Genomic DNA, 20902 nt, shown 5'->3' on the forward strand with positions numbered 1-20902 from the left:
ACACTAAAATTTTAGCGACCGGTACATGCACTCATAAGTTATTAACTGCTACGAAAGAATTTGTAGGTCAACAAGACTCGTTTTGGTGGCTAACTAATTGCCAAGTCTAGCTATAGTAATTAATTATTAATTATTTGTCTTCTTATCCTCGATACCGTACAAGATTTTGCGGCAATATAAAAGTTCTAGAACCACAGATCACTACTAAGTTCTTTTTGAATTTTTGATACATTTTGTATACACATCACTAGCATTCTAAAGTGTAGATATCCCGGATAAATGCTCAGAATCCTTGAGGACTTCCTTCTTCTATGATCTTACTCCGATGGGCATTTTCTCGAGGTGTCAAATTGCTCTTGAACTGACTACATCACTGTCGTGGAAACGCAAGCAAGAAATCAAGAAATCTGTTACTGCAAATGATGGCATCGTCTCTTACATTATTACGAAACAGGTCGTTTCTTACAAAGATAGCCTGCCACCGTGCGGCCCGTAGACGTAGTTGTTGTTGCAGACCAGATTCGTGGTTGTGACTGACGTCGAGAAGACGAAGAGCTTTCCTTCATACAAATGTCGAACTGCAGCGAAATATGGCGTGCCGGTCGTCTCTCTGGCATTTTTAGAAGAATGCTGCAAGGCCGAGAAACTGCTAGACTCCGATCCGTTTGTTGTGTTTGGAAAGACGGCGTCACAAGAATTCAGTTCGGGAAAAATTATTGGTTAGTCGATATTTGCATGAATATTTGATGTGAAGAATTGTATTTGATGGTGTGTGTGCACGATTAGTGCCTAGACAAGGAGCAAAGAAGGAGAGACGGATGCGACCTGCTGTCATGATCAATATGAATAAAGTCGAGTGAGTCGTGTGATGAATTAATATACTTAATTAATATATAAGTAATACGTAATAATATATAAATAATAAATAATAATATATACAAAAAATTTAAATACGAATGCAAGTAAAAAATTAAAAATTAAAAATAGAAAAATTAAAAAAATAAGAAACTATATAAATAATAAATAATAATATATAAATAATAAATAATAATATATAAATAATACGCAATAATATATAAATAATAAATAATAATATATAAATAATAGATAATAATATATAAATAATAAATAATAATATATAAATAATAAATAATAATATATAAATTATACGTAATAATATATAAATAATAGATAATAATATATAAATAATACGTAATAATGTATAGATAATACGTAATAATATATAAATAATAAATAATAATATATAAATTATACGTAATAATATATAAATAATAGATAATAATGTATAAATAATACGTAATAATGTATAGATAATACGTAATAATATATAAATAGGACGTAATGATATATGAATAATAACTATTTGTTTGTTTTTGTTTGTTTGTTTGTTTGTTTCAACAAAGTGTTAGCACTGTTAAATAAGGTGCATGATGATCGAGCAACAGTGCTAACATTGTTGCAATAAACAAACAAGCAAACAATCAAACAAACAAATAATTATGTAATTATTTACTGTACCTACTCTTTTATCACCTCATTATCCATCAAGCCCCATCTCCAACTTTAGCCCAGCATCTGATATTTTCACTCCTAAGCTCCACTTAATTGGTGTTAATTGGCACCCAGATGACAAGCTCCTTGACCATTTTCCTTCGAGCAAAAGTGACCTGAAACAAGAAGCTGCAGGCTTGGTGCATGTTTACTGACTCTGACTCTGAAGCAGAATTTGAAGGCTTTAGTGAATCTGAGATGACAGAGGATTAGTAGATAGTAATAGCAAAGGTTGTTCTAGCAAACTTGAGTTAATTGTAGTGATCAGTCAAACACTTCTGCCAATCAGCACCTAAGGGTATCATATCCTCGGAGTCCCACCAGCAAGCCCATTCCACACTTCATAGACTAAGCTGATGTGCCATGGGGTGGGGTGATACAACAGTTGGTACCGTAGATTTATTTTAATGATACAATATTGAAAGTAACTTACTGATATATTATTGCTTGTTGGAATAGTTTGTGCTTAGATTAATGTAAACTGCACGGTATAAATCTGGTATGATATATGACATTATTTCTTTTTTTGTATTCTGGTAGTTGCGATTACTACTCACTGTTGAGTTTCTTGATGTGAATATAACTGTGGATTTAATCCACAGGGCCGTAGGAACCAGTCCAGTTGGGTCTAGTTTTGGCCAGATTGTCGTTCAAATACTGTAATTCTGCCAGTCGACGATTGCCTGAAACTTCCGGTTGAGAGTATAGGTGATTAAATAACTAATACAGTTTGAGTGAAAGTAGATTATAGCATCTTGATTCAATTGCTATTTACACTGCCTGAGAGCGTGGAGTAGAAAGACATTGTGGAGCCATGTATTACAGTAATTGTTGGTAAACGAGAGTAATTTATTCGAGATGCCGTTGTGCAGTAGATACCAGTATGCTGGAAGACTGCTCTCTTGGCACACGTTATCCTTGGACCACACCCTCTTAGCACACGTTAGGCCGGACCGTTTTTAAAATGCTACCTACGGGCTTGTTACAGTTGATTTCAAGATAGATTTTATTGTTAGACTTAGAGTGTGAGATAACAGTTTTGTTTATTGTTTACTTTCTGTGTGAACTATCATTCATGTGGACTATTCCTTAAACAACTGTGTCAGTGACATCCTGTTTTCTTTAGAGTGTGGAAGTTTGGCGATTCTTCTTGTCCTGTGTTTGATGAAGATGCTTACGAAGTTGCAAAGAGTTCAACTTTGAAAGTCAATTTGCAAAGTTATTGGTTTTATTTTATTCTAACTTGTAGCCTTTGTGCAGTCTGTAAACTCCAAGACTGGTCAGACTCGATTCTACGTTGTTGAGCTTCATGTGTCACCTTCTGCATGTCAGACACAGATATCAGCAGACAGTCCATATAGAGTGTTTACCCATTCTGGGACATTAGGCACCAGCAGTGATGTGAGATGTGTACTCTGTTGTTGACTTGATCATGTGGCCATGATTGTGTCGCTAGACGGATGAAACCGGACAGATGGAATGTCGATTCTTTACTAAAGTAGCAGAAGCAGAATATGTGTACGGTCATTTGTATCAGCAGCACACAAAATCGCCTCACAACATGAGCAAAGTTCAATTTTTATCACCTCGAATTGGATCAGTCAAGCTAAGAAAGGTAGTTTTCGTTACGACTGGTTTGTACTGTACTATTGTACATGTAGCAACTCTCTATCATACTTATATGTAATTTCAGATTTTTGCTGAGCTGAGATTATCAACTGGTGTGCAGTCTATACAGCCTCGAGTAGCGAGATTAGTCAACTGCATTTGGTCTGAGGCAAGCGGTGAACTATCATCAATATTGAGTGTTCCAGTTGAGTCCATTAAATCTGATGATGCTCGAAAAGCGGAAGGCTTTCTTTTGTCAATCCGGAAAGTTTTAAGTGATGGAACAATGGGCAGTGGAGACAGAAGCAAAGAACTGCAGAGGCTAACCAGAGAATTCTATTCTCTTGTTCCTCACTCTGACCAATCAGATATAATTGATACAAAGTTAAAGTTGGCTAGAAAACAAGATCTGTGCCAGGTAGGTTTTCAAAGTGAGATATGATTGGTAATTATGATTATAACACATGTATCTTATTTTGCCTTGCAGTTGATAAAGGATGTCGTCTCTGTAAGTGAAGCAACTGATTGGTCAACAAGAAGCAGCGTGCAAGCCAAACTGCGAGCTTTACGGTGTGAAATTCAACACGTAGAGCAAGGCAGTCAGGAATACTGCCAGATACAGAATCATGTCCTGAGCCATGAGAAATTGTAAGGAATCGTGTCATCTCTAGATTGTAGTGGGTACATAGATACTGTCGTGTTATAGACGTTGTGGATTGAATGTATCCTCGATTTATGCTATTCATCGGGCATCAGAAGATTCTAATTTTGCTAGCCATTTGGACAATCGACAGCTCTTGTTTCATGCTTCACAGGTCATTTATGTAGCAAACGTACACGTCTCTGCTGTTTGTGTGACCATTCAATTGATTAGGTTGCCAACTTTGTGGGGATTCTGTCAAGGTTCTGAATTTGCAAATGCCTTCTCTGTCTTTGTTTGCAAAATATTTCTGCATGTTAGAGGACTGTTGCTGCCTAAGATAGTGGTGGATGATTATGGTGGTAAGAGAACTGACCCGGGAATGTTGGGCAGTGGAATCTACTTTGCGAGTGCATCCAGGTGAACAAGACAATTGCAACTTTCTTGTGCAATATTTTACTGTAGATAATGTTTCCTGTAGTACTAGTGCTAAGTATTCATTTCCTGGTAAGTCTTGTGGCACTCGATTCATGCTCATTGCAGAAGTAGCACTGGGACATGTCAGCGTAAGCTGGTTTAACATAGTTGTTACATACACGTGCAATGCAATGTTTATATTTATTTCAGTCAACATATCATAAGAGTACAGAGTTGGTTGCACCACCTGATGGGTTTGACAGTGTTCATGGCATGGCCATTTCAAACTCCAGTTCCGATTTAGAGTTTTCAGACTTTAAGGTGTGACATCTGTTGTTGCTTGTATGGGAACGCGACTGATCGAGTTTGTTATGTAGGATGACGAATTTGTTGTTTATGATGTCAGGCAACAGAGACTGAGGTTGATCCAGCTATCTTCAGTTATGTGTCATATTGCAATTGGCTTACTTTAAATTTGTTGTCATGAATGTAGGTACTTGGTTGAATTCAACTTATCTTGTGATGATATCAAAACAGATTCAAGTGAGGATGCTGGTGATTGTTCGTCTGAGACTGAGGACATAGAGATGCTGGATGTCCATCTTGAGGCGAATGAAAGTAGCATTACTGGTATGTTGAGTTGACAGTATTGACTATGTGATAGTTGGTTTTGATTATTACGTGTGTCGGCAGAGATCGACTTGCATGATGTTCAGAATGTTACTGACCCACTCAGTAAAGTCAAAGCCGGTCTACTTGGCAGTGGAGATGCTGCCGTACCTCTTCAGTCTGTTCACGTTCGGGCCAAACTTCTCGACTTAGCCACCCAAGTGGTTGTTCTGCAAGCGTATCATAATGAGAGCACGGTTCCTATCGAAGCCAAGTATGTATTTCCACTGGACGACATGGCTGCCGTTTGTGGCTTTGAGGCATTCATCAACGGGAAACACATAATCGGAGAAGTGAAAGAGAAGGAACAGGCACACAAAGAATACAAAGAGGCAATCAGTCAAGGACACGGTGCTTACCTAATGGACGAGGAAACACCCGTTAGTCATCTTACATTAAAAGGCTAATTTTGTACTGGTAGTATACTTACTGGCCGTGTTAACAGGATGTGTTCACTGTGAGTGTTGGAAATTTGCCACCAGATGCGAACGTTCTAATTAAAATTACTTATGTGGCCGAGTTGTCTGTGGAAGGAGAGCACATTGTGTTTCGACTACCCGGTAGCGTCGCACCGTGGAAGAAAACGGCAGCTCTCGGTGAAGTGACACAGGCAAGCTTATGCAATCAAATACGGTTACTCTAAGTGCGTATACTGAAGATTTCATTGATAGACTGATGTAGACACAGTTAAAGTTGAGCAAGATACGTCAAGGTACAGGCAGTTGTTGTGCAGCCATTGTTAACTGCAAATTTACATTTAACTAATATGTATGCTCAACCAACTTTCACCTGGATTGTGTACTTGGGCATTACTTAATTAACGAAGTATATAGTTGACTTGGCTGACTGTGTGGACACAGAATATTACTTTAGTTGGTTCAAGTTTTATTATTAACTAGCAAAGGACCTGGCTTTGTTCAGGCAAATAGAGCAGGATTCACGTTTAATTAACACAAATTCCTGTGTGGTTTGATATGCTTGTTCTCTAGAGCAAATTCACTCGAATTGGGCAGAGACAACACAAGCTCCCGAATAATTTGTTTCTAGGGTGGTGATTGGCTTGGCAGTTCTAGCGTGATTGATGTTACAGACAGACAGACAGACAGACAGACAGACAGACAGACAGAATCAAGTTTATTGTCAACAATCTTCACTACTACAAACAGTTATTGTTAAAATGAAATGTTCTACTTGTAGTCCGAGACTATTGCTAATGACAGACAGACAGACAGACAGACAGACAGACAGACAGATCAGACTTTTATATATCTCTCTCTATATATATATATAGAGAGAGAGAGAGGGAGAGAGAGAGGGAGAGAGAGAGGGAGAGAGAGAGGGAGAGAGAGAGGGGGAGGGAGGGAGGGAGGGAGGGAGGGAGGGAGGGAGGGAGGGAGGGAGGAAGGAAGGGAGGGAGGAAGGAAGGGAGGGAGGGAGGGAGAGAAAATTAAGATTAATTAAGAAGAGAAGATTAAGTACTTTTAGTTTTGTTGTCTTGGTGCTTTACAAACTAAACTTACAAAGAGTACAAACTTTAGTTGTTAGTTTATGTGTATTGTAAGGTCAGTGTGTGGTATTGGAAATGAATGCATGTCTTATTGCATACTTGTTTTTCCAGCAAGATGGAATTGCAGCATATATGTAGGTGTAATCAACAGTTGGCCAAGGAAGTTGTCATATCAGTTGAGATGGCAAATGTTAGGCCATGCAAAATTTATTACTTGTTGATCGTCAGCATCTTTTGGGCTTGCCCGTGAATTTTTTAATTTTTTTATTCTGGGTTTGAACTTCATGTGGCAGGTCCTTACCAAGTAGTGACACGTGTCTACAGTTGCGTGTGACACGTTGCTCATTTATTGTTCACGTTTCTTGTCCTTCGTTGAGATCAAGGCCCTTTGCTGTTGCAGTTTTATGATGCGTAGCACTAGCAAGTTTTAATGATGTAAATCAACCATGTCAGACATACACGTATCAATAAATAGAATATAGAAATGTAAAATATGAAAATGTAAAATATAAAAATGTAAGAAGATAAAAATATATAAATATATAAATACAAGCCATCCATCTGTCCCAATTGTTTTAGAAATTTTGACGATCAACAAGTAAGTAACTTTGCATGGCCTTATCTGATTGTATTATGTGGTATGTGAGATTTGTATAACTAACTAGATTCCTGCATGTACACGAAAGGTTGTTTGTAATAAGTTGGTCTATTTGAGGTAAATACTTAATTAATTATTCATTCAACTACTACGTATGAGTGCACGGAATTGCTGCTGATTGTACATTTGTTGCTATTAGGTTTTCAGTGCAGATTTCAATAGAGATGCCATTCGAGATCAAATCAATTCAGTCTCCTAGTCACAAACTAAAGACAAAGGCACGTATCTTTCAGTTAGCATAAACACCACGGTAGGTTTCTAAATTTGTATGTCCGTGTGCAGAGGACAGCAACGATGGCGATGGTGGAATTGCAAGATGGTCAGCAGTTAGACGATGGTTTACAGTTGCTTGTTGGTCTTGCTGAAATTCACGTTCCACGCATGTGGGTTGAAAAGTATCCCAGTTCTGAGCACAGAGTGAGAGCTAATTGTGGTATATGTATACAGCAGTATACTATGTCAGTACATTTTTGTTTTGTGTATCGTCAGGCTTGCATGCTGACGTTCTATCCCGAGTTTGAGGCTGACTTTGACAGTGATTATGAAGTGATTTTTGTTTTGGATCAGTCCAATTCAATGAAGGTATGCGGTTGGTACACTACAAATAGATGAATCGTAATTTGATTCTTGGGTGTGGTCAGGGGTCGGCTATTGAGGATGCTCGAAAGCTGGTGATGCTTGCATTGCATCACCTTCCAAATCACTGTCGATTCAATATCGTTGGATTTGGATCCGGTTAGTCAGGTGAATGTATTTATGTGATTGTGTTCTCTAACATCATGCACGAAACTTTAGCTCACGAGGAGCTCTTTCCTGTAACACAACACAAGAACAAAGAAACAACGACTGCAGCACATGAATACATCAGGGTACGTTGATGTAGTCAACACTCAGTATTGATCTGTTGTTGATGTCTATCACCTGTATGGCAGTCATCTAAAGCTACACTTGGCAGTACCGACTTTTGGAGACCTCTGAGGTCATTCATGTTGACAGCACCTTCAGACAGCAATGACAGAGCTACTCTGCCTCGAAATGTTTTTGTCTTTTCGGATGGTCATATTAGTGAAGAAGAGGCGACGCTGGAATGTATCAGAAAGAGCTGTCATCTTACAAGAGTCTTTACTTTTGGAGTTGGGTAATAACACATGCAAGTTTATGATATTTATGTTTTACATGGTATAGACCTATATATACTGTATTTAGTTCAACGGCTAATCGTCACTTTTTACGCTCAATGGCACATGTGGGAGGTGGTTGTTCAGTTTTCTTTGACTCGAAGGCGAAAAGCAAATGGGAAAGAAAGGTGAGTGGTGGGTGGACACCACTTGCAAGTTTTGTTTGTGTCACTGCATTAGTGTTGTTTAGGTAAAGTCACAGCTGGAAAAAGCAGGACAGCCGGTCTTGACTTCTGTTGAAGTTGACTGGCAACAGTTTGATGACAACAAGACATCGAAACCTGTTCAGGTGTGGCAATAGCTTAGGCTAGGTTACTCGATAGTAAGAAGGATGCTAATTGTTTGCGTGTTAGGCACCTGCAGAGATTATTTCGCTGTTCAGTGGATCGAGACAAGTGATCTACGGATTTGTTGACAACTGCACGATGGTAGGATGTCAGCTATTGCTAATGTCATATAGTAGATTACGTTTTATTTATGTGACCACATTGCAGGCTACGTTGACGGCTCATATCGGTGGGAAGGAAGTATCTACAGTGGTATCCACTTCTGACTTGAGTGTGACAACTGGGAAAGTCAGTACAGTAGCAAATGTTGTGAATGTCGTTGTTATATAAATGTTGTTGGTTGTTAGATTTTGCATCAGTTGACTGCAAGAGCGATAATCAGGGACTGGGATGAAGGCACTCTGGCTGCCGACAGGCTTGAACACGAAGTGGACATTCATTTGTGAAGCAATAGATGAGAGTGAGAGAACGTTACTTTCTGTAGATTGTGAAACATGACCGGAAGGCGTACATTATCAACTTGAGTAAAGAATATTCCATTGTCACACAGTTTACTAGCTTCGTTGCTGTTGAACACCGAGATGAGGTACTATGAATATGACAGCAAATATATGTCATACATTGACTCAGTATCTTTGCAGTCTGAACAACTTCACAGGTCGAGTGGTCCATCTATCGAAGAGCTTGTTGCTAAAGAGGATGTTGATATTTTGCCGTATATCGGGTGGACTGATTATGAAAAAGAGAAAGGAAAAGAACGTGCATTAGAACTGGTGAATGCTTCTAGTTGATGAGAGGTTTTGTGATCGGTTGATAACTGAATGGTTGTAATTTTCAAGAGTGCCGAAGAAACGATTGCGCTTGCTCTGGAACAAGGGACATCTAGTCAAGACTTCTCTGTCTTGCAGGCAGAACGTGCATTTCGAGATGCACATGAAGTTGCTCAGAAACACTTGGTACCCAACCATCCTTTGCGTTTGAAGGTATTTTGTCGATAGAGTTATAATACTATGTTTTAATTACTCTGTGTGTTATGGGTAGGCATCTCTTGCTTTTGCATCCTTTTTGCAGGGTGTGAAGATGGAAATGGAAGAAGCCTGTCGGTTGGCACAGGAAGCATTCGATGGTTTAAGCATGTTTAGATGTTGCCTTGGTGTGTGGTCATTGTTTGTCATCTGTAGATGCTATCTGTGAGTTGGACACATTGAGTGAGGAAAGCTATAAAGATAGCACACTCGTCATGCAAGAGCTGCGAGACAAGCTGAGCGTGTAAGTTGTACGAAAAATACCCTGAAAGAACATATTTGTGCGGGAGAACACTTGTGATTTTTCGAGGAACATCACTACTTGTGTGGAATTAATTTGTGCAACAATAAGGCCATGCGCAAGGGAAAAATATATGTGGAATTTATTTTGTGCGATGGGCTTGTGATCGCACAAAATCGCATGAATTTTCTCCCGCACAAATTTCTTCTTTCAGGGTAGTGCCTTACATATGCATTGTTGTACATCTAAATTTATGTACCTGCATTAATTACTGATAAGTGGACTGTGGAATTCGTATTAACATGGATGACATTGGTAGTATCGTTGACTGATGTCGATGAGTACTTACTAGCTTGTGTGCAAGCTTTTTGTTTAGTGTGTAACTATGTGACGACTGTATTGTAACGAGTCTTCCCTAGTAAAGAACTTGAGTTTGTCGAGATGTCCTGTAGAGCTATTATACGTCACTGTCACTTATTTGGATGTTCACGAGATCAAACAATGTTTTTGTTCGTTTCTGTCTTTGTAGTTTTATTTAGGACATTGGGTATGGAAATTGATTACGTAAGTATTACCTAAATCAGAGGTTTAGACAGCAATATTTAGAAATTGCAATTTTGCCAGACGCTAAATCTCATGAACTTCCGGTTTAAGGATGAGTTAATTAAATAAATAATATATATGTGGCAATTATTACTGTGTGAATTGTTTTTAACATTTTAGTATTAACAAACTAAATGCCGTCTTTCCAATTTCTAATTTGCGTACACTGCACTGCAACTGGTGTATTTCATACTGCCATTCATGATTGCTTATTTTGTTATTTGCGCTGCCCAGTCATCAAGTGAACTAAAATTAGTCTTTATAGCGCGAGTTAAACGGCCAAGCCTACTAGTACACGTTAGACCGGACCAATTAGTATTTGCTATCTATGAGTCTAAATGCATAGCCAACAGATACCAATTGTCAAGGAAAGGCTTTACTAGCATGGCAGTTACACAGCAAACGTTGAGCTGGATCATTTGTTCAATCAGTTATGTTCTATTCTAATGTTCAAAAATGGTTAAATGTTGGACACAAATGTGTCACTTGCTCAAAGAAGAAGCTGTGTTGTTCAAAGAAATGGTTTGGGGTATGTGAAGGGAGATTATGGCATTAGAGATCTCGGTCTGTTGTGTCGTGGTTTGACAAACTGATGTCAGACTTTGATGTTGATGAAAGTTAATTGTGAGAAGAAACTATCACGACAAACCCCTTACAAATGTTCACACAAAACATACAAACATACAAACGTAGTGATATACTGACATACAGATCGGAAGTCAATTGAGCCCCTTAGAGTAAGCTTCTCACAAAGCAGGCCACCACTCACTGTGGTGTCCGCTTGTAGCTTAATATTACTAAACGTGATAAGCAGGGCTGGTCACTTTTAGTTGTAAACTCTGTTGCAATTTCTGGTTGTTTTGTTTGTTGCTTTCTTATTGTGACGACATTTGAGGCATGATGCAACTTTTTAAAGATATTGTGTGTATTTAGATGGAAAGGAGATAAGGAGGTTGATGAAATCGAACAGGCAATGTCAATGTATTGCAATATTGAAGACGATCTTTATACACTATCGCTGTATGAAGAAGGTGCGTGAAATTTTAGCTTTCGTCAGTCATACGTCGTCATTGCAATAGTTTACTTGCCAAACACACTTCACGTGGTGTAAAATCTTCACTGGACAAATAGTCATTGTATGTCGGGAATGTGATGGCACTACTGAGATAAACTAAGACATTAACTATCACGATTTAATATATTATATAGCAGCTGGGGCTTGTATTCGTTGTTAGCAACTGGATTGTGATTGTACTTTGTTTGATTTTAACAAGTAAGCAGCAGTGTAATGATTTGTTACTTTTTGTGACTGCGACCGGGTGTCATCAGTGGGAGAGGTATAGTTGTCGCGCAGGGGTCTGCCCACGGTGGTCAGAGGTGGTTGGGCCCGACACCATTACTTGACAAACACCGACCATCATTCCACATGTTCCCACTACCACTATATATTTTAGCTAGTGTTTACTTGCACCAATGGATGGCAGAAATCTAACCATGCTATAGTAGAAACGTGAGAGTGGTCATCATAGTTCCCAGATGGTTAACAGAAGTTGCTACTTTCTTAGTCTGCTCTTTCAGATCATGGACCATAAATGGTGTGATACATTCTGTTTGGCACTTTCATGTTTGTTTGCGACGATACTTGATTGTCCGAGAGTTTGCTCTACTTCTTTCTCGGATGTCTGAAATAGAAATAAACCACGCCCCTTATTATTTTAACTAATGCAGTGGATACCTGACCACCACTCTGAAACTCCTGAGCAGAAGACTGGTTGTGTGTTTGATATTAATTTTGTATGTTGGGTAATTACATCAATCGGAGACGAAACCCTAATTATAAAGTGCACAAGGTGAAAGTTTCATTGTTTTTATCTATTAAAAGCCATGCATGCCAAGTCTTATCTGATATCAATAAGCCAGTGGGAGTACAGTACATGACAGTTGCTTGATTAATTAATATATTGTTAGTACAGTCAGAGAGATGGACTAGACTGTTGTCTAGAAAAGAATGGTCACATTGGTTTGTTTAGACGTTGAGTCGTATAGTTCGGCTTTTGCTATGCCTTTTGGATCTTGTCCATCACCTGTAGCACCACCACCACCACCACTACCTCCATCTTCTGGAGTTGAGTCAACGTATGACACATTTTATTCTGTTGATTATGAAGGCGCAGAACCTGTAGTCATCGATACGGGAATGGACACTGTGAAGGTAACATGCCATGGTTGTTTTTGTCTACGAATGTATACTCTTTGTATGCTACAAAATGTTTTGTGCCTGTGATTTACAATAGGCTGGTGTGGCTGGAGACAACGGACCAGGTGCAGTCTTTCCTACTTTAGTTGGGAGACCCAGACATCAGGTATTAGTGTCCACGATGTTATCGTCGTCGAGTATTACCAAGTGTATGGGTAATTAATTGTGTAGGGTGTGATGGTGGGAATGGGCCAGAAGGACAGTTATGTTGGCGACGAGGCGGTCTCTAAACGAGGGATACTCACGATGCGTAGCCCGTTTGATCTGCCTCCTAGAAAAGAAAAACTGAGAGAAGAAGTTGTTCGTGACTCTTCTGTAGCAGGTATGTTACTCATATTCTGCTTGGTGGTGATCGTGTGGTGGCCAATGAGCTGTCATAACAGACAGTATGGACAATTGTTGTGATCATTTTACATTGTAACAGCTATGCCTTGGTGTTGAGCAAGGGTGTCACGTACTATGGCAAGGGTAGGCGGTAGCTCTCTTTTTGAGGGCGTGGTTTTGTAAAAATTATTAGTATTTGATCTCAATTTGTCAGAGATCATGCAGCTTTTAGAACATCCTAGTTTTGACATGTTATGCATAAGCTATGAGAGTAAAGACATAAATCTGGCACTGCCAGAGGTTCCTCAAGGTTGCAAACCATTGGTTTCTCATCGTATTGACAACTACAGAACTGAAAAGTAGTGTAGACGATCTTGTGTTGCCATTTGCTGCTCTCTGTGCATGACACGTTTCTCTAGATAGCTAATGTAATACAATTTCTTAAAATTAGTTGTTACCGAATATGTAATTATTGAAATTTATAATAGACTTATATTTTGTCGGTTGAATTAATTTTTAATATAGAACGTTCTCTATGACGTCACGTGTTTAGCTTTATTTAGGAGCCCCTCTTTTTTGACCCACGTGACGCCCTTGTATTGAGTCTGCTAACTTAACTCACATTTACATTGAACACGTGATTAGATAGCAATTTGGGTGTGAAACATAGACGAAATATTAACCCTGGAGTTGTTGTTTGGTTTTGTTGTGAATTAATAGGTTTGACCTTCAGTGTCTTGTTTCTGTTTTGTGTGACTGTCTAGCTCCTTCAAGAAAAGCCGTCAAGAAGAAATTGTCGTTGACCAGAGTTGTAGAAAGGGTTGCAAGTAGTGATTCAGTGTCTACATCAGGGCCAGAAAGTCTTAAGTTGCTTCCCATTAGGAAAAGAGACCAGCTCCCACCATCTGCAGCCCGTGGTATGAAAACCGATGAGAAGATAAAAAGTCGTGCTGATGTAGCTGATGAAGACAGCCGGCCAGGGCTAGTGAAACACCTAGCTGAAACGCAACAATATCAACCACCACCACCACCAGGAGGCGTACCACCACTACCACCACAATCAGGAGGCGTACCATCACGACCACCACCATCGGGAGGCGCACCACCACCACTACATTTAGTAGGCGCACCACCACCACGGGCGCGACAACTTCGAGCTCCACGTCAAAAGAGAGAACTTTCTCTATCGTCAAGTGAAACACCAATTGCATCACTACCAGTACAAGCACAATCACTAATGTCAGTGCGATCTGCTGCAGCAATACCAGTACGATCACAACAACTGCTACATCGATATATAGCAGCAACACCAGTATCACCACGATCAACAGCAGCACCAGTACCACCACCACCACCACCAGCACCACCACCACCAGCACCACAACGACCACCAGCAGCACCAGTACCAGCAGCAGCAGCACCACCACCACGAGCAGCAGCACAACAACAACAACAACGAGTATCAGCTCTAGGAAAACCAACATCACCACTACGAACAGCATTATTCCTAAAATCATCAGGAGTTGTTGAATTGTCAGGTGTATCACGTTCGGTGCCAGCTCGATCTCAACTATTGGATTCAATATCAGCTGGTGTAAAGCTACAACATAGTGTCTCACCATCACGAGGTGAGTATGTACAAGAGCAGACAATACGACAGACTTCTAGAGCAGCATACGCTAATTTATCATCGGTAGACACTGCTGTTGCCTCATCGAGTAAGTACAGTATACTTGCTGTAGAACTGTCATATAACATAAAATTTATTATTTTAATGAATCTATTATATTTTATATGAATTATAAAATATTTAAAAATTTAAATTTGTCTTAAACGCAAATTACATGTAATAAAATATAAAAATTAATATTCTATATGAACTATAAAAATATACAAAATAATATTTTGTATTCCATCCTAATGGCTGAGTCAATTGTACACGTTGTAAATGATTTTTGTCGTCTAGGAATGAAAGGATTGGCAAGCAGGAAAGAACGATCATCGTTCGATCGTTTGGGTAATCCACTCGTTACATTTCTAGACACGTTAGTATCGCGTATAATTACTTTTGCGCATTTAGATTCTGAGCATGAGCTGCCGTCTGTGGAGTGTATGATCATCCGCGGCCGTTCCATGGTAGAGGCAGAAGAGGAGGCGACTGGTTGTGAGATTGAAAGTAAAAGAGTAGATGTAGACTGGATAGATCTGAATGGACGATGCAAGGGCCTGGGCACGAGGCTACGTTTTAGCAAGAGGGTCCAACCCAGAGTCTGTACAGCTCTGGTCCAGCCCAGTAGAGCTACGGCTCTGGTCCAGCCTAGTCTCGCGTAGCCAGACCCTTTCCGCCGCTTCGCGTCTCGCGACCGCTTCAGTCTCGCTCCGCGTACGCAGAAGGTCTGGCCACGCGAGACACCCCTAAAGGCTAGAGCCTGGTTCACAATACACCTCGCGTCGTGTCGCGTCAAAGGAGGCCGTTTGCAACGCGACGGGCTGGAATAGAAAAAATTCTATCACATCACGTAGCGTCGCGTCGGAAACGGCCTCCTTTGACGGCGAGGTGTATTGTGAAAGAGATCTTTCGCCTGGTAAAGGCTGGCGGGGCCCTCAAGCCTATACTTATCCTTGACTCCTTTACGTAAGCCTACTTGCTGGATACTTTGTCGTCGCTTAGGATATCTAAATATGGCGCCACCGGCGGAAGGAAGAGGAAGAAAGTTCAACGGTCTGGGTAAATCCATTTTAGTTTTACAAACGTTGTTATCACAGTAGCACTTTCCACATTTAGAATCTGCGCGTGCGCAATTGTCTGTTGCTAAGTCCTGGAAGGTCCGCGGCATGGACATCGTCGACTTCAGTGACGACGACGACGACAGCAGTGACGACGACGACGATAGCTGGAGTGAAAGTCTTGATGAATCAGAAAAAAGTCTAGACGCCATACCTCACTCGGACCAACCAAGTACAGACATTCGACGTCCAACTGCTCGTGGAAACCCGGATGACATACCGAAATTCTTCAGTGTTCAAAAGCCGGTTAGTTCTTTCGCTATAGTCAACGCATCTCCAACAATATTGAATTGCTGTGTTCATGCAGGAGGGGTATTGGGAATTTACTGAGCATCTCGGTACTCTGTTGAGCCTAGATTTGGACAATTTGCGCGAAAAGATCGAGTCGGCTGGTCTGAAGTCTCTAGGTAACGACACTGAATCGGAGCGATTGACTCTGTTTGCACTGTCACACTATAAATGGCCCGCACCCGTGACTGGTCCTGAAACAGTTGAGGTCTTAACTGGTTCTGAACCGGTTGAGGTCTATAACTGGTCCGTAACCAGTTGAGGTCTATAGCTGGTCTGGTCCGGAACCAGTTGAGGTCTATATATATACTGGGCCAAAACCAGTTGAGGTCTATAACTGGTCCTGGACGACCAGTTTGATTGCGGTAATATTGTACGCAATTAACCCTACACATACTAGCCCTAGCCCTAACTCTAACCAAACAAACCCTATATGTCCGACCAGGACCAGTTACGGTTAGGACCGGTTGTCGCGTGACCGCACTGTGGACATATTTGACGTTTGCCTTCCATCTCTAGGATCTACCATCTACAGCAAAGCGATGCACCTCCTTGCAACCGCCCTGGTTATCGTCTATCTACGCCACCACTTCCCTCACCAGTTCCCATTGCTGCCGGGACTGCTCAAGTGTTGTGGCGATATCGACATAAGGTGGCGACAGAATATGACAAAAGCACTGCGTTGGTTTCAGGAAACTGAGAAAGCCATCCCGTCACTCTGTACTCGTTTGGAAATCGCAAAGTCGTACGAGAATTTCGCAGAGATGGCATTGGGAATTCGAGAGAAAGTGCAATAGTGTTTTTTCTTAACTATATAACTAGACAATGGTTTGCTGGAATTATACACTATGCTTGCTTTTTCGTTTTTAGCTAGTTAGTCGGTGGTGTGTGTGTGCGTGCGTGCGTGCGAGCGTGTGCGTGCGAGCGTGTGTGCGTGAGTGTATGTTTACACTCCGGTGGAGCATGCATCCTTCTGTAGAAAAGGTTTCAGACAAGCAGATTGGAGTCCGACTTACAAATCAGTCTGAGGTCACATTGCAAGACGCGGTACCAGCAGCATTTACGGCTTGACACTCATATGCCCGTTGATCCGAGTCTCTGACATTAGTGATAACCAACGAGCCGCTTGATGTTTGGCTGTAGCGACTGCCAGAAATTCTCCATCTCACCGTCGGCGTTCCACCGACCGCAACCGGTTTAGCTTCGACGAAAGAAATTGGAGGGATAACTAGGAAACATATAGCGGTCACTGCATAGAGTACGTTGAACCACCAAACAGCAACTTACCTTGAATGTTTAATGTTCTTGCCGCTGTCGAACTGCCGACGTAATTCGTGGCTCGGCATGTGTACTGTCCAGCATCCGTTGTTTGTACGGATTTGAGCGTGAGGAGACCGTCGCGGCTGTCGACAAAGCGGTTGACATTAGTCAACGAGCTCCCAGAAGCGTGAGTCCATTTGAATGTCGGAGTCGGGTCACCCTCGGTTATGTTGCACCTCCATTCGCGACCGGCCTGCGGTCCAGCACACTAGCGGCCGTTACTCATAAGTTATTAACTGCTACGAAAAAATTTGTAGGTCAACAGGACTCGCTTTGGTGGCTAACTAATTGCCGAGCGTAGTTATAATAATTAATTATTTATTAATTGTCTTCGTATACCGTCCAAGATGAATAGAAAAGTTCTAGAGCCACAGATCTCTACTAAGTTTTTTTGAAATTTTGATATGTAGCCGTCATATCACATCACTAGAACAGAGTTGTCAACTTACGCAAGTTCTTTCAGGTCACACGCTCACACTCAAGGAACCCAGATCTCACGCAACTTTTAGATTGCTGGAATTTACTAGATCCCTAGTTGTCAGGCAGACATGTACAGTGAACCTGTAGGTACACCGTAGATTACGTAAAAATCTGTAGTGTCTGATAGTAACTAATATAAAATCTAACGAGACTGCCGTAAAGTAATCGATGATTACGAATAACCAACAGTCGAACTCCCAAATACCTGCGCTGGCGATAATTGATAGTCCGGAAATCGAGGATGCATAAAATAGTCCCGTATATTACAGCGCGCGATACTTGTATGCAAATTTCTGGACTGTTACGCTACGCGATATCGAGGAAGCGACCAACAGTGAACACCCAGCAGGAGGATGAAGATGTCTTTCATCTAGATATCCCAGGCAAGTCTAGTTCCGAAACTGTCAAAGATATTCAGTCTACTACTATTCCGCGCATCCATTCCCTCCCCTTTTCGACTTCTGGACGTCGTCCAGAAGTCCAAGAGAGGGAGGGACTGATTATGCGAGACTGATTACTGCATGCGTAAACTATATTGGTTATCGTTACTAGCAGAAATTCTAATTCTGCAAGTACTTGCTACTCAATTATTGTCTAATGCGTATTGACACATGCACTATGTGTCGATAAGATATTGACGACGATTCTAGACAACTTGTTAGCACATGTCCACCAACTGCTAGTCTAAGTCGGAGTCAGAGGTATCAGGACAAAGTAACAGTTTCTACTAGTAGATTCGAAACAATTGTAACACCTAATTCAAGAAGATGTGAACATCACTCGGATAGTGACTCGAATTCGAATCAGTCTAGCATTTCCGGTTTACAAAGCAGTAAGAGAAAGAGACTACCTGCAACACTGTTAGATTCTAAGATAACTATTACGAGACACAAAGAAAAGTCAAATGTTAGCGCTGAACCAAACGCTCTACTAAGGTCAACTATCTCTGATTCAAACAGAGAAAAAAAACAACCAGAAGAGGACGAATTGGAAAGAGCCGCCTTCAGAACGAGACAGTGTGGAAGGTGCTAGTGCTTGTGACAGTAATCTAAGGCGAAAATTTGCAGGTGCTGCAACATACAAATGCAAATTCCCAAAAAAACTTTACAAAGAAGTGGCCATGCATACAGTCTGTGGTAAAAGACGTCCATAAATTCTATTGCACAGTGTGCAGATGTACAATTAGCTGTGGTCACATGGGAGAAGGAAACATTCCCCAGCATGTTACTAGAAAGAGGCGCACGGAGAAGACGGCAGAGTCTGACAGAGCCATTCTTCAACCGTCACTGAATATACCCAGAGCTGATTCTGCATTGCAGGGTAAGGTTAAGAATACTGTGTTAGACTAGATACATACATACGTACATACGTATGTATGTTTGTGTGTATCTATGAATGAATGAATGGGATAGATGGATGGATGGATGGATGATAAATAAACAGTTTTTCTCTATTTAGATTACTAGAGCTGAAGTCAAGATAACGTGTATGATTGCTCAGCATAACGTTTCAATGTCTCTAGCTGATACATTAGGTCCCCTTTGTTCGAAGTATTTTTTCAGACATCCCAACAGCGAAAGGATATTCTTGTAGTCACACCAAGTCGACATGCATCTTAAGAATGGATTACTTACTATTTGATTTAAGTTAATTAAATAACAAACGTGTATGTTTTACATGTAAATCAGGGAGTGCAACCATCTACGCGGATAAACCCTCTAACAGCGCGGTATATATCGTTGTTTGTTTCAGACGGTAGCACTGGCCACAGCTATGGTGGAGGCAAAAGGATTTCATCAGCAACTGTCTTTGGGATGGTGGGATAGGTTCCGTCACCGTCACCAAGAGAAGTTGACCATCAAAGAAGGCGAGTCTTTGTCTTGCGCTAGGCTAGCAGCCACTGACAAGGTCGTAATAGATCGGAATTACGATCTGCTTGAAACTACCTTACTGGAAAATGATCTGATGAACAAACCTATGCAAAATTTTAATGCTGACGAGACTGGAATGCCTCTTGGTCAAAAAGCAGAAAGATTGTCGCTGGTAGAAAAGAAAAGCGCACGTTCGTTGCTACCTCTGGAGACAAGAGTCAAATAACCGTACTAGCATGTACTAATGCAGCTGGTTTTGCGATGCCCCCTCTTGTCATATTTGACCGAAAAAGACTAAATTCCCAGTGGATCATTGGGAGGTACCCGGTACAATGCATGAACTGACAGAGAAAGGTTGTATTGACACGGGGACATTTGAGTCGTGGTTCAGCCGTCATTTCTTGATGTACGCTCCTGCTGTGAGACCTTCACTTATCTTGTTGGACGGCCACTCAAGCCATTTTAATTCGACAATGATTCGTATGGCGGCTGAAAAAGACATTCTTGTATTCTGTCTTCCTCCCAACACAACTCACATATTGCAACCTCTCGACCGTAGCGTCTTTGGCTCTCTAAATGTCCATTGGAAAGAGGAATGTCGTTTATTCAATGTGCGCACAGGAAAATTTGTGACAAGAAACACCTTTTCTTCAGTTTTTGCAACTGCTTTGTCTCGGGCAATGACAACAGACAACATCACCGGAGGCTTTCGAGTTACAGGTGTTTATCCCTTTGATAGAAAAGCAGCTGCAGCTACAGTTCAGTCAAGTCTTACAAAAGAGTCCTTTCTAGGAAGAAAAGTAAGCCTCGCCTTTGTTCCATTGATCACTCCAACCCCATCTAGACAGACAAACATCATGAAGTCACAAGTCGTCGACAGATGCGGAAAGAGAGCTGCAACAAGTCTTTCGAAGACTCTAACGCGCTATTAGAGTCCGGCAATTTTTCCAGACATGAGGCCACATCTCTTTCAATAGAAGAAGAAAGGCTGTTTAGAGAACGGCATGAGAATGGATATGATCTCACACACGATCAGAAATGCAACAATTGGTTGAAAGAAAACGGATTGCAAACACCTGGTCGGTTACCGTCGCTAAAACTTTACGACGGACTTCTTGATTGCTCCCGCTTGCCAACACTGCTACAAATACCTTCTCTGCCACAAAAACC

General features: G+C 40.9%; 1 protein-coding gene across 1 annotated transcript; it reads left to right on the forward strand.

The window, feature by feature from the left end:
* Positions 1-283: 283 nt before the first annotated feature.
* LOC134184151 (protein mono-ADP-ribosyltransferase PARP4-like) lies at positions 284-17084 on the forward strand. Its single transcript, XM_062651765.1, has 45 exons — positions 284-454; positions 515-719; positions 787-856; positions 2699-2777; positions 2833-2973; positions 3029-3187; positions 3266-3598; positions 3668-3828; positions 3887-3995; positions 4055-4083; positions 4142-4240; positions 4302-4386; positions 4448-4558; positions 4615-4658; positions 4731-4867; positions 4931-5286; positions 5352-5516; positions 5578-5618; positions 7211-7289; positions 7354-7488; positions 7561-7653; positions 7713-7806; positions 7867-7940; positions 8004-8209; positions 8278-8377; positions 8440-8538; positions 8603-8677; positions 8744-8824; positions 8884-8964; positions 9021-9122; positions 9178-9309; positions 9376-9519; positions 9578-9662; positions 9718-9805; positions 11339-11436; positions 12436-12617; positions 12700-12768; positions 12834-12984; positions 13751-14704; positions 14953-15003; positions 15067-15162; positions 15658-15714; positions 15772-16019; positions 16081-16180; positions 16581-17084. Exons 1-45 carry the CDS (start codon positions 326-328, stop codon positions 16856-16858), a joined length of 6405 nt encoding a protein of 2134 aa, XP_062507749.1. The 5' UTR covers positions 284-325; the 3' UTR covers positions 16859-17084.
* The last annotated feature ends 3818 nt before the right edge of the window (positions 17085-20902 follow it).

This window comes from Corticium candelabrum, chromosome 9 (genome assembly GCF_963422355.1).
Source record: "Corticium candelabrum chromosome 9, ooCorCand1.1, whole genome shotgun sequence".
In the NCBI taxonomy this organism is placed as follows: Eukaryota; Metazoa; Porifera; class Homoscleromorpha; order Homosclerophorida; family Plakinidae; genus Corticium; species Corticium candelabrum.